This window comes from Zea mays, chromosome 2 (assembly GCF_902167145.1).
Source record: "Zea mays cultivar B73 chromosome 2, Zm-B73-REFERENCE-NAM-5.0, whole genome shotgun sequence".
Taxonomy (NCBI): Eukaryota; Viridiplantae; Streptophyta; class Magnoliopsida; order Poales; family Poaceae; genus Zea; species Zea mays.
In genome coordinates this window covers 31133578-31148461 of record NC_050097.1, presented here as the reverse complement: position 1 = coordinate 31148461, position 14884 = coordinate 31133578, and the positions used below count along the sequence as shown (strand labels likewise).

The 14884-nt window shown below is 41.4% G+C and overlaps 1 protein-coding gene across 1 annotated transcript; it reads right to left on the bottom strand.

The window, feature by feature from the left end:
* Positions 1–6292: 6292 nt before the first annotated feature.
* On the bottom strand, positions 6293–10640 carry LOC110437701 (uncharacterized). Its single transcript, NM_001352438.1, has 9 exons — positions 10450–10640; positions 10189–10326; positions 9263–9351; positions 9083–9167; positions 8685–8744; positions 8508–8601; positions 8206–8303; positions 7817–7996; positions 6293–6657 (listed from the first exon to the last, which is right to left on the bottom strand). Exons 1-9 carry the CDS (start codon positions 10459–10461, stop codon positions 6547–6549), a joined length of 867 nt encoding a protein of 288 aa, NP_001339367.1. The 5' UTR covers positions 10462–10640; the 3' UTR covers positions 6293–6546.
* Between the last annotated feature and the right edge of the window lie 4244 nt (positions 10641–14884).

Sequence of the window (14884 nt, the reverse complement as noted above, 5' to 3'; positions counted from 1 at the left end):
ATAACACATTTACATCTTTAATGACATAAATACATACGTGACTATTACTAATAATACCTTGCCAGAGTTCGTGATGTATCGTCCGTTCATTCTCATGAACTCGCACACGTAGAACCCACATAGGACCGATCCGGGTGGTTGCTTGTGGCACTACATAACGGGAGATTGGTTATTTAGTTGCAATATTGTCCTATGTACGTATATGTATGATATATATTCATAAATTCACATACTTACCGGCCAGTTATAATGGATGTTAGTGGCACGCCTTTTTTGGACGTGTCGTACTTTCCACCTTGTAGCTTATAAAACCTAAATGTCATGTGATCTCAAATAGAATCACTATGTTATTCTACAATTCTCATCGATATAAGTATGCATGCATAGAAAAGGCTTACAGCTCTAAGATGCTGAGGAATTTTGAATAGGCCGAAAGCTCGGTGTGCAAGGAGTCGAGCACTAGCACCTTTCCAACCTTAGGATAAATGATGAAGCATATCCAGTGGTCCCTGTACGAATCAAACTTGTGATACATGTGTATTGAAATTATTAATTTTATTTATGCAAAATCACACTTACTTAAAGTTGTACGGGGGCCACTATGGATTCCCTATCTTGAAATTGAAGCATTGCGTGTCCTATGTAGGTGGCGTATCTTGCTTTAAAATCCTTCTTCAGATCCTGGCTACGCACCTCAATTTCTTCGTCAGTTAGTCTCTGTAATGCTTCGTTGTCTTTTCCGATTGTAAAAGTGTGGCTATCCTCGCATATCTTTATTGGGTTGAGATACTCAACCCTTTAACTGGCACTAGCATTGGGATTGGTGCCATAAAGGATCTCCTACTGATCATGTTGCATTCTGCAACGCACACGTGCATGTCAGATATTGAAAATTTATACAACTCACTAATAATAACACATATATGTGGAGTATGAGTGACACTTACAACGCACATATGGTTACAAGTTGCACGTCGAGTCTCTGAAGGTTCATCATTAACCACATGTCCTCGAATGGAACAAAGACATTTTGATTTGAACCAATAAAAGCATGGGTGGTATATTGACACTGATGGTGCCGATGCCAACTGAAGATGCCCGCATGTACCAATTATGCAACCTTTTAATATTAGTCGGGACCTTCCTTAGTTTCTCAAAAGTGAGTAGTGGTCTGCCCGGCACATATTTTTTAGGTACGTTTTTATAATCTGCCTTAATTGGCTTCTTTATCTTTGCGGCCATTGCCTCAACCTTTTTTGCGGACTCCTCGAGATCGGCCAAATCAACAGTGTCTGACGTGAGGCTCCGTCCAATCCCTTTCAAAAGACGAGCTGTGCCAGCAGTGGATTTACTCTTCTTTTTCTTCTCGAACGGGGACACTAATTTTGGTATAGAAACTTTAGATTTCTTTGATGGTCGTGGATCCCTTGATGGCTGTGGAGAAGATGGATCCCTGAAGGGCGATGTATGTGGCGGAGACGGTGGGCCACCATGAGGACGAGGAGAAGGAGGGTCAGAAAGAGGATGAGGAGCAGCATGTGAAGTTTGAGGAGGTGATGATGGATGTACAATAGGAACAGCAATTTGAGAAGGCGGAGACGGTTGGCCTGCGACGACGGCTGTCGTGGTGGATCAACCAATTCGACATCCCTTCGAGGCCAAAGGATAAAATTCTTGATATCTTGTCCAAGTGTCTCGATACCTTCGGGCCCAGGGATGTCTAGCATGTCGTCCTCGGATCCTTGGACGACTGTCGTCACTTCTACCCTGCAATATTCTTCTGGAATGTCGTTTCTATGGAACTTGCGTCCTGGGATCGCAAGACATGTGGCTACTTTCTTTGTACGCTGATTGTTAATACTATATCTTATAACTAGTGTGCATGCCACAGGCCTTGTGATGTCATCAACTGGATAGCGGACCTTATTTCCCATTGACGCGATAGAGCTTGGGATGGTCGTACCCTCGGTGGAAGCTGGCAGTTGAGCTGCTGGAATTATTTGCATATGTGGAGTGGTCATCTGTTGAACAGACATCGCACTCGCCAATTGCTGCATCAATTCTAGAGGAGGATTCGATAGCATTTCAGACATCAGGCCTTTGAACTCTTTCTTGGCCTCCTCCTTAAAATAATTCGCCATCTCTTCCTTGTATCGATCACGTTTCTTATACAGACCTTCCCATTGTGGTTCGAATCCTTCCTTCCATCCTTCCTTAGATGAGATTCCTTGTACACGACCAGGATGCTCAGGGTTACCGAGACCAGCCGTTAGAATGTCTCTCTCCCTTTGCGGCTTAAATGTTCCTTGGCTCTGCTTAGCTGCAATTGCATATATGTTTTTTGCCCGTTTAGAAGGGAAATATCACGATGCTTCCGGAACATTAGCTTTGCCAGAGTTTAGAATACTAACAGAAATTAGTAGACTATCTCTTAGTCGAGATAGATATTAGTAGACTGGCTCTGCTTATCAGAAATGTTCCTTGGCTCTGTTTAGCTGCAATTGTAAAAAACATATATGCAATTGCAGCTAAGCAGAGCCAAGGAACATTTAAGCCGAAAAGGGTGAGAGACATTCTAAACGGCTGGTCTCGGTAACCCTGAGCATCCTGGTCGTGTAAGAGGAATCTCATCTAAGTAAGGATGGAAGGAAGGATTCGGACCACAATGGGAAGGTCTGTACAAGAAACGTGATCGATACAAGAAAGAGATGACGAATTATTTTAAGGAGGAGGCCAAGAAAGAGTTCAAAGGCCTGATGTCTGAAATGCTATCGAATCCTCCTCTAGAATTGATGCAACAATTGGCGAGTGCGATGTCTGTTCAACAGATGACCACTCCACAGATGCAAATAATTCCAGCAGCTCAACCGCCGGCTTCCACCGAGGGTACGACCATCCCAAGCTCTATCGCGTCAACGGGAAATAAGGTCCGCTATCCAGTTGATGACATCACAAAGCCTGTGGCATGCACACTAGTTATAAGATATGGTATTAACAATCAGCGTACAAAGAAAGTAGCCACATACCTTGCGATCCCAGGACGCAAGTTCCATGGAAACGACATTCCAGAAGAATATTGCAAGGTAGAAGTGACGACAGTCGTCCAAGGATCCAAGGACGCCATGCTAGACATCCTTGGGCCCGAAGGTATCGAGGCACTTGGACAAGCTATCAAAAATTTTATCCTTTGGCCTCGAAGGGATGTCGAATTGGTTGATCCACCACGACAGCCGTCGTCGCAGGCCCAACCGTCTCCGCCTTCTCAAATTGTTGTTCCTATTGTACATCCATCATCACCTCCTCAAACTTCACATGTTGCTCCTCATCCTCTTTCTGACCCTCCTTCTCCTCATCCTCATGGTGGCCCACCGTCTCCGCCACATACATCGCCCTTCAGGGATCCACCTTCTCCACAGCCATTAAGGAATCCACGACCATCAAAGAAATCTAAAGTTTCTATACCAAAATTAGTGTCCCCGTTCGAGAAGAAAAAGAAGAGTAAATCCACTGCTGGCACAGCTCGTATTTTGAAAGGGATTGGACGGAGCCTCACGTCAGACACTGTTGATTTGGCCGATCTCGAGGAGTCCGCAAAAAAGCCTGAGGCAATGGCCGCAAAGATAAAGAAGCTAACTAAGGCAGATTATAAAAACGTGCATAAAAATATGTGCCGGGCAGAACACTACTCACTTTTGAGAAACTAAGTAAGATCCCGACTAATATTAAAAGGTTGCATGATTGGTACATGCGGGCATCTTCAGTTGGCATCGACACCATCAGTGTCAATATACCAGCTCATGCTTTTATTGGTTCAAATAAAAATGTCTTTGTTGCATTCGAGGACATGTGGTTAATGATGAACCTTCAGAGACTCGACTGCAACTTATAACCATATGTGTGTTGTAAGTGTCACTCATACTCCACATATATGTGTTATTATTAGTGAGTTGTATAAATTTTCAATATCTGACATGCACGTGTGCGTTGCAGAATGCAACATGATCAGCAGGAGATCCTTTATGGTACCAATCTCAATGCTAGTGCCAGTAAAAGGGTTGGGTATCTCAACCTAATAAAGATATGCGAGGATAGCCACACTTTTAGAATCGGAAAAGACAACGAAGCATTATAGAGACTAACGGACGAAGAAATTGAGGTGCGTATCCAGGATCTGAAGAAGGATTTTAAAGCAAGATACGCCACCTACATAGGACACGCAATGCTTCAATTTCAAGACAGGGAATTCATAGTGGCCCCGTACAACTTTAAGTAAGTGTGATTTTGCATAAATAAAATTAATAATTTCAATACACATGTATCACAAGTTTGATTCGTACAGGGACCACTGGATATGCTTCATCATTTATCCTAAGGTTGGAAAGGTGCTGGTGCTCGACTCCTTGCACATCAAGCCTTCGGCCTATTCAAAATTCCTCATCATCTTAGAGCTGTAAGCCTTTTCTATGCATGCATACTTATATCGATGAGAATTGTAGCATAACATGATGACTCTATTTGAGATCACAGGGCATTTAGGTTTTATAAGCTATAAGATGGAAAGTACGACACGTCCAAAAAAAGCGTGCCACTAAACATCCATTATAACTGGTCGGTAAGTATGTGAATTTATGAATACATATCATACATATACGTACATAAGACAATGTTGCAATTAAATAACCAATCTCCTGTTGTGTAGTGCCACAAGCAACCGCCCAGATCGGTCCTATGTGGGTTCTACGTGTGCGAGTTCATGAGAATGAACAGACGATACATCACGAACCCTGGCAAGGTATTATTAGTAATAGTCACGTATGTATTTATGTCATTAAAGATGCAAATGTGTTATTATTGAGTATAAATATATGATGTTTATAAACTTTCTTTACAGAAATTTCAACAAGAAAGCCCGGAGAACTTGACTGAAGGTGCATTGTATGGCATAGTTGAGTACCTGTGCACATTCATTTTGAAAGAGGTCATTCCCGCAGAAGGGAAATATCACGATGCTTCCGGAACATTAGCTTTGCCAGAGTTTAGAATACTAACAGAAATCAGTAGACTATCTCTTAGCCGAGATAGTTATTAGAGCTTAAGTGAAAACTTTGATGTATATAATGTGTGATGCATACATGGTTGTAAACAAGACTTTGATGTATATAAATGTATGATAGAATTTAATTCCATGTTGCTTTTAATATCAATACTACATGTTTATCAATATCAATATATATATATATATTTGTGTGTGTAAATATATATAAATTTTAGTACTGATTGAAAATTTAAAAAAAGGCGGGAAAACTTCCACTGGCGGCTAAATAAAAAACACCGCCAGTATTTCCACTGGCGGTTTGCTTAAGAAAACCGCCAGTGGAAATTATATTTTCACTGGCGTTTTTAGAATAACCGCCAGTGGAAATGGCGATTTCCACTAGCCCGTAGCACTGGCGGCACTGAAAAACACCAGTGCAAACAGCTCTAGAACCGCCACTATAGAGCCTCTGTGTACTAGTGTACTCTATATATATACTTAAAAATATTTTAGTTCAGTCAAAAAGATTTTTCTCTATACCAGCTTCTTCTGTACCCATGTTACTCTATATCTTTTCCATATATCCAACTACTATATACTTCCAACTATCATCCCTAATTAAAAATATATTTTAATGCTTGTGTAGCATGAATGCAACGATAGACAACCTTGTACCGTAGCACTTTCACTCCGGGCTATGGAGACTACGGCATTTTACCACAGGTTTTAGCCTGTCGTGCTGCAGCCTTTGTTTTAGGCGCTACATGGTGCAACCAAACATTTGGCGTTACTTAGTGCGAATGTCTTAAATCTTTGTTCCTTTTGGCCTTTTTAGGACACTAGAAAATAGTAGCGCCCTATCCGACACTATAGCATAAGCATATTGTACGTGAAATAGAAAAATAAATTAGTATAGCGACATTTTCAAATAGAGGAGTCTAGGAAATGGGCACAACACATAGAGCACACGGATCATGAACAACAACATCAAGGCCGTTTCTGACTTTTGAGGGGCCCGGGATAAGATTATAAACAGAGGCCTCAACACCATAAAACTGTTTATTATTATTATTATTATTATTATTATTATTATTATTATTATTATTATTATTATTATTATTATTATATATATATATATCAACTAATTATACTTGATGTACCACAGAAAGACGTAAGCAGTATAAAATAGAAGTAAGATTATTACCTCAAATATATTGTAGAGATCAACTTAAAAATGTCGTCTAACATTTCTAGATGCAAAATCATCAGATGGCTTCAATATTGACATCATCTAATAATTTCTTCTCAATACATAAAGTTGCTAGCTCGTTTAACCTTTCTTGAGACATTGTAGATCTTAAATAATTCTTCAATAACTTAAGCTTTGAGAAGCTCCTTTCAGCTGATGCCACGTTTATTGGTATAGTAAATAATAGACAAATGTTACTGTCGTAGCTGGACTGGATAAAAAGGTTGCGTTAATAGATCAGAGATACCAAACCTTGATAAAATCAGCCACGATCATTGCTGTTCTTTGTGGGTTGAGTGTGTTTACAGGAGTTGCTCTCATCTCTTGGATGACCCCATATATGCACTGCGGAAAGTAACGGGCCTGCAATTAACTGACGAAGATGGCAATGTCATTAGAAGCTTGTATTAGGTTCTTAATTCCGATAGCAGACAAACTTGCATCATTATAGGGTTCTTCAGCATTATAGCAGGTTCAGATGATATGCAACAATTGAATGCAGTGTGGTAAAAAAACATTCACTCTCTCTGCAGTTGTTTATAGTTATACAGTAACTTCCCGACAAGTAAATTAGGCGGTTGCTAGGTGAACACCAAAAAATGTGTTGTGTCTGGTTTAGCTGAATATTTACATTGGGTACTACAAAAACATCAATAGAGGTATGTTATATAGAGTGGATAGCGTATTTACAATATGGTGAGAACTAAAAACAACTAAATGAACGATTTCTTCTTGCCCTAAAAAGACTACTTTCCTCATGCGCAAAACAGTCCAACAAAAACATTTAACTGATATCCATCATCCCAGCTTGCATTCATGCAATCATGCTAACGGCAGGTAAGTAGAATATAGTTCATCATGCCACAAAATTCATTTGATGCATAGACCGTAATAACATAAATGACGCACTATTTCAGAGGACTTCATAACTTGTTTTGAGTATAGTTGATTTTGGAACTTGGAAATCCATAAAGCACTCGACAATGGTAGACAGAGTTCTCCTAGATAATATACAACTCCGCCAGTAGGGGAAAGATCGCCCCCACGGTATTATGTTAAGAAAAGCTCATTCGGAGCCCAACCAAGAAAGGTCACGAAAGCTGCCTCCCATGTAACATGAGGGTCCCCCTATAGGCTAGATCTTACTCGTGCTTTGAGCCCCGACAGCCCCTACATGAGGATCCTCCCCCCAAAGGTTAGTCTATCTCGTGTGCACACAACTAGAGGAACTAGTAAGTGACTTTTTTTTAATCTCAGCCTGGAATTCGCTCCCACTAGGATTCGAAATCAGGACCTAAAGAGTGCTACTCATACCACCTAACCAACTCAGATAGAGCCCCTTTTGCTCTCCTGGATAATATTAATATAAGCAGAAGTTCATGTACATCTACGCTGGCATGTGGTGTCGTATGGTTGCATTTGCAATGCATGTCAAGTGCAATTTTTCACTGTGTATATTTGCCTGATGATGGTGTAATGGAACAGCTATAATGATAGGATAGACGATGATATGTCATCCTGCAAATATGTACCTTCCCTTGAGTTGTTGAACAAACAGTAGATGCCAATCCAATTCCAGCTCCAATTCCCATGACATTGAAAAGTGTTGATATGGCTTCCCCTTTAGCAAATAAATCACTAAGATTGCCTTCTTTGGCGAAAGAAGAGTAAATTGGAAGCCTCGTTGCTCTTGCTGCAACAACGGCCATTCCCTGCAATAAGAAGTAATGAAACATTTAACATTGCAGCTCAATTTTCAGGCAGAAAAATCAGGGAAATATATTGTCATTGCAATGTTAACCATTCTGTATGGTTATTTGAGTCTATGTTAAGGGAAACATTTCTTACTCGTTCATAAATACTAAAACACAACTTTGCATGCAAAAATGCCAAATAGAAGAAATTCAGTTAGAAAGGCCACCTTCGCAAAATTTCCCAAGCCTGCTACTTCAAGGAAAAGTTGTGGGCACAGCGGCGAAACAACTTCCAATGCAGTACCGAGATCGTAGAGAACATCAGCTGTCAAAATAGAGCAGTAGAGACATAAATAATAAGGAAAATGGTGAAATGACTTCCAAGGCAGTGACAAAACCATAAAGAACATAAGCTGTCAAACCTACAGAAATAGGCATGAATAGCATAATCTGGAGAAACAGCAACAAAAAAGGGAAAACTGTAAATGTATCAATATAAGGTCATGGGATTCGTATCATCATTTCTCACCAAGTATCCTCCAACTCTTTGGTTCAGAATCCATTCTTGCACCCATGCTGCTACAAATGAGCTTTCCTGCGTGCTGCATTCCATCTTTTAGAATCTGAAATACATAGAGAAAATCGGCCAATATGTTTCATAGCAGTACCTGCTTGGACTTTAGCATCTCTGACATCATATGCTTACCCAACTTACAGCAGTTGCTTGCGCCGGGGTAGGTCGCAAACCTGCAGCAAACAGCAAGGACTGAGCCACAGCCCACTTGAGCAGTCAGTTGACGAGCATAATTGAAGTGAGCAGAAGTCAAAGAGCTCAACAAGCTTAAAAGCCTGTTCTGAAAGAGTACCAGGGGCGAAGACAGAATTTGAGTTTGAGAGGAGCAAATCAGATTGAGGGGGGCTGTTAAGAGATATTTTACATTATTTACATGGTGATTAGCTAAAAAAAGTAGTAGCTCTTATGGAATTTGGGGAGGATTAGGGGGGACGTTGCCCCCCTCTGCCCCTCCCTGGAATTGCCCCTGTGAAAGACCAACTGGAATTCATGGAATCAACACACACAACATATGAAAAGGATTTACTGACCTGTGTTGATAGCACATGTAGCATAGCACTCGAGAAATGCTGTAGCACACGGAATTTGGTATAAGTTAAGTAACCTTCATTCACACTGCATGATTAATAGCAGAGACCCAGAGACTTAGCATAATAGGATGTATCCCGGCAGAATTATCTAGAATAGCAACAAGCCTAGGAACTCCATACCTGTATGGATAACCTGATGGAAAAATTTTGTTCAAGAAAGAATCAACAAGTTTGTCATGTATAGGTCTAGAATCCTGAATAACTTTTACCTGCAGGAAAATAAGAGTTATTGACTAATAGCAAATTGAATAAAACCTTTTGATATTAATGAAGTAAGGCTTCACTGATTTCGCTACAGAATCATGCTTGCACACTTAGGTTATATGATTTTAATTTGTCCAAGCAAACATTTAGAGGTTGTATTTCAGGTATCAAGTTGTACATTTCTGAGGTACTGGTACAGCGAGAGAAATGAAGGCCTGTAAATATGTGTGCCATTGAGGCAAATCATTACTATCATCAAAATAAACAGCCTAGCAGCTCAGCCTCAGATACTGTGATTAGTTTTTAAGCTATCTCCATGATCTGTAGTGCAATGTTAAAACTGCAGCTGGCATAACCATTCTGAAGTTATATATAACTTATAATAGGAGTGACAAAGTACATGGGTTCATCAACAAGTTGAACATGTTCAAGCAGGCAAATCATTTGGTTACCCAACAAAAATGTTTGGAATGTTGAGAAGATGGTCTATCACAGCACTGATTGCAATCTGCAAAACTTCAAAGGCAAAACGCCGACCAACCACAAAACCTTTTAGCAGAAAACAACCGTGGCAATCAGGAGAATGCTAGTGCCTAGTTAAAACGCTCTGGTCCCATTTCCCCCTCTGCTCTTCCTCTTGTTTAATGGAAGTGCTAGTGGGGAACACCTACTCTGGTACTTGCTGAAAGAATGTAAAGCATGCTCAGCTAACATGGTGTTAAGTCATCCCACGGGCAGATTTCTGTTCCCCCACAGGAAGGATAAAAGTCTGCGATATAATAGAACAGTATGCGGTGTGGGATTCAGGAAATTAATAGCTCCAGGTAAAAGAGAAAGCTTACAGAGATGCTGCGGCTACCGCTGCCGGCGGCGTCGAAGCTGCAGAGCCGTGAGACGGACTCCGAAATCTCCACCCAGCACTCCGGCCGCGGGGGGCGCTCCGTGGCAGCCGCCCTGTCGCCACCTCCACGTATCCTTTCCTGTGAGATATTTCGCGCAGAGAGGGGGAAGAATAAGGGCGGTTTCATTCAGCACAAGGAAACTATGCATGGCGAACAAGGCGCTGGAGCAACTGGTAGGAGGATCGAGGCGCCTCTGCTTACGAGTATGTTCATCTAGGTTAGCTCGGAGCGCGGCACGGGAGCTCGAGCCTCGACGTCGCCGCCGCTTCAGCGCTGCCTTGACGCCACCCCTTCACGGTTGATGTCTGGTGGCCGTTCTACCTCTCACCGCCCGGTCGCGGTGAGACCGGGACGCCGCCCGAGGCCGAGCTCGGCGGAAGGGTCGAAGGGATATGGGGGGATGGGGGCAGCAGAATCAGAAAGACGGCGGGGTGGGTTCCTTCCCTGACTCGCTCGTCATCCGGCCCGGGGCCGTCACCCGCAGCTGGATTGCGGATTGCATCCGTGTTTCTTTCCTCCGAGTCAGCCCAGATTCTAGCCGGTCAAGTTGGGCCTAAGGGTAGGAGGAGACGGGCAGCCCAGCCGTTTCATTTCCCTTTCGATGAGAGTGTCAAAATGTTTTCTTTTCTATAAGCCTATCTGCATATCTCCAACAGTTAATTCATCCTCATAATTATATTCAAACTATATTCTATGAATATTATAGAATGTAGTATAGAATAGTGTATATGAGTAAACTTTAGATAATCTACTAGAGCGATCTAAAGCATATGAGCTTTTAGAGCATCTCCAACTGCTCATATTATTTTTCTCTCAATATCTATATATTGGGCTCCTCCTAAAAGTCTAAAAGCTCAAAAGTATATCCAACTTCAACAGCTCCTTACAAAAATACCCCAACACAGCCTATCTCGCTGGTGCCGCTAGGTACAACTGCTCGATTTTTTTTATGTTGCCTACTTGATGCCGACTGAGAATTTTGTTGACAAGACAATTTGTTATCTGAAGTTTTCTGACCTTTCTCCAAGTAAGTGACCTAGTGCTATATTAGTTTTTCTATTTTTTGATCAAATCTGTACAGGGCGGCATGATATATGTTTATTGGATTTTTTTTATTTCTTGGCTCGTCCTCAAATTGACAATGTGATTGTCTGATTTTGGGATATCGGAAAAATTGGTAGCATAGATCAGGAGTTTATCCCTAAGACCTAGTTTGACAACCTCATTTTTCTATAGGATTTTCAATTTTCCAAAGGATAATCAACTTATTTTATTTGAAAAAATGAAAAACCCTTGGAAAATTGGGGTTCTCAAACCAGCCCTAAACTATTGTTTTGAAGGTAACAATTAGAAGCCATTGAAGATGCTCTTGCCACTAGTAGAAAAGAGCTCAAAACCTGCGGCACCCATAAATTATCACTGACGGTTTCAGTTACCGCGCGCCAATAGAAAAATCAGGTGGGCCCGGCTTGGGAACCGCCAGTGGAGACCTATTTCCACTGGCGGTTCTCTTAACACAACCGCCAGTGGAAATAGGATATTTACACTGGCGGTTGGTGTAACAGAACCGCCAGTGAAAATCTAATTTCCGCTGGCGGTTCTGTCACTAGCGGTTGTGTTAAGATAACCGCCAGTGGAAATAGGTTTCCACTGGCGGTTTTTCAAGCCAACCGTCAGTGAACTATGTGTTATAAATACCACTCTTCCTCCCCGACAGGAGCTGTAGCTCGCAGCCAACTTCCATTGGAGGCGATTTTGGAGGTCCAGATTTCACAAAATACAAGGGGGAGGTTTTGGTCTTCATTTTTTGGAAGAAGGTGAATAAGAAAGGTTGGTTTATGTTTCTTTGTCAATTTTTGTTCATTCTTGCTCAATTTTAGCCACATTTTGGATCTAAGGTTTTATATGTGAGAGAGAAGAGTATAGCTAGGTTATTTTCTCTATTTCCTCAAATGAGGTTGCTTAAGATGGTTAGATTTTGTCTATTTCTTCTCATTTTTCATGTTTAGTTCTCAAATCAGTTTATCCATGACACATATTTAGTTGCTTAATGAATGGTGAATGTGTTGTATGGAGAGGAAGGATGATAGGTTTGGTAATTAAGATTGTTTTTATTAATTGTTATGAAAGGTTGGTTTAATTATGTTTCAATTACCAATTATTGTTCATTTTGTTCAAATTTAACTACATTTTAAAACTAGGCTTTCACCATGTGTTAGAGATAGGTTTGGGTATTAAGATTTTTTGTTTATTAGTTGCTAGGAAAGTTTGGCTTATGTTTCTTTTGCCAAATTTTGTTCATTTTTCCTCCATTTTAGCCACATTTTGGATCTAGGGTTTCACCATGTGTTAGAGATAAAGTAGTTAGGTTGCCTAATCCAACCGCCTATGACCTTTGTTGTATAAATACCCCTTCATCCTTCTCGACAAAAACTGTGTAGCTCGCGCGCAGCCCAACTTTCATTGGAAGGCCAGATTTCACAAAATACAAGGGGGAGGTTTTGATCTTTATTTTTTGGAAGAAGGTCGCTAAGAAAGGTTGTTCATGTTTCTTTTGCCAATTTTCTTTATCCATGATATATTTAGTTGTTAGGAAATATTGGTATATATTTCTCTTGCCGACTTGTGTTCTTGTGTGTTTTATGTTACTTTTTTTACAGGTGATGATGGAGAGGATATCCTGGATGTATAACTTATCAAGGCTAGATCCATCATACATATCTGAGGTCCATAGGTTTATTGTTGTCGCTACGAACCATGCTTGGAGAACAAAGACAAAGCACATATATTGTCCATGCATGGACTGCAAAAATGCTGTTGTATTTGATGACACAGAACAAATCATATCTCATCTGTTATGCCGAGGATTTGTGAAGAATTACATAATTTGGACAAAGCATATTCTGGAGTCATCTCTTCTCCTTGGGCAGGCTTATGCATACCTACATTAACAATCTCCCAAAGACTAGGATGTACACCGATTAAATGCGACTTCATCTTATCGGCCCACTCATCATAGTTCAACTCACTAAGAGTTGGTAACTTTCCAAGTGGGGCGGAAGAGAAGTTGGTAATAAAATTTCTAGAGTAATCGAATTGAACTTTACTAAACTCGTTACCTTTGCTTTTGGTAGATGATTCTTCGGTGTCGAGACTTACCTTGCTCAACACCTTCGACACCAAAAGATCCACTAGGTCGTCATTGTAATCAAAATTTCCTTTACCTTTGTCTTCTTTGGCCTTTCTTCTTGATTCTTCTTCTTCGGCCTTTTTCTTAGCATCTTCCTCTTTCATCTTGAGGAACATCCTCTTGGCGATCTTCATGGTGAGGTCGAGGACCTTGGGGTCCACTTCCCCACCGGAGGATGTGACGGGAATATCCTCGAGGATAGGATCCACATGGTCCCGTTGAGTAGACATGATCGTTTCCTCACGCGGTTAAGCGTAAAACGAGGTACGTAGCTCTGATACCAATTGAAAGTAGCCTAGAGGGGGGTGAATAGGTTACACCTAGATTTTTCACTAAAAACTTTGAGAAAGGTTAAATTAAAGTTGCACTGGTGCAAATCGGTTCAGTTGATTTTGTTCACAACTGAACAAGTTTGAACCTGCTCAACTTAGATAAACAAATATTACGAAGTAGTAAAAGATTTTGCTAATGACTTGCCCTACGCAAGATCTACTCGAATAGATAATATGAACCAACCAACAAATTTAAAGTGCTTAACAAGAACACACAAGAACACGCGATATAACCCGAGGTTCGGCAACCACCACAAAGGTGTCCTACTCCTCGTTGAGGAGCCCACAAAGGGCCGGGTCTTTTCCAACCCTAATCCTCCACAAGTCGACCACAAAGGTCAAGGCAATCTTTTCTCAAATATGCTCAGAGAGCGGGTGATACAAACTTCTTGGGGTCGTCCACAAATTTGGAGACTCCCAAGCAACCTCTAACCGTCAAGGAACACGAGGTTCCAAGAGTGACAAATCTGCACAAGGTTAAGTTTGCAACGAGCTCAAGAACAAAGAGAATAGGAGAATCGAGATGAAAATGACAGCGTGTTAGATCGGGTTCACCTCACACCAAGGATCCTTCAAGCAATTGAAGGAGATGTGATTGCAGGTGTGAAAGGTGAAATGAATGCACTTGTTGAGAGTTTGGTCAGCCAAAATTTCGTGGGAGGAGCTGAAGTAAATGAGAGAGAGAGTGTGTGAGGGGGTATATAAAGGATCCCCCAAAAGCTGGCAGCCGTTGGGAGAAAAAGAGTAAAAACCGGTTGAACCGGTTTTCAGACCGGTTGAACCGGTTTCTACCAGGGGGATCCCGGTTCACTGACCTACTGAAAGTCGCCTAGAGGGGGGGGGTGAATAGGGCGAAACTGAAATTCTCAAAAATAATCACAACTACAAGCCGGGTTAGCGTTAGAAATATAATCAAGTCCGCAAGAGAGGGCACAAAACAAATCGCAAGCGAATAGTGAAGTGAGACACGCGAATTTGTTTTACCGAGGTTCGGTTCTCTCAAACCTACTCCCCGTTGAGGAGGCCACAAAGGCCGGGTCTCTTTCAACCCTTCCCTCTCTCAAACGGTCCCTCGGACCGAGTGAGCTTCTCTTCTCAAATCAAAACCGGGAAT

Bases quoted from the DNA above. Each gene is read 5' to 3' on its own strand.
- LOC110437701 (NM_001352438.1), bottom strand. The intron at 8,602-8,684 runs GTAAGCATATGA...TATGTATTTCAG, and splicing joins AAGCAACTGCTGTAAGTTGG to ATTCTAAAAGATGGAATGCA. The intron at 7,997-8,205 runs GTGGCCTTTCTA...TTCTTATTGCAG, and splicing joins GCTTGGGAAATTTTGCGAAG to GGAATGGCCGTTGTTGCAGC.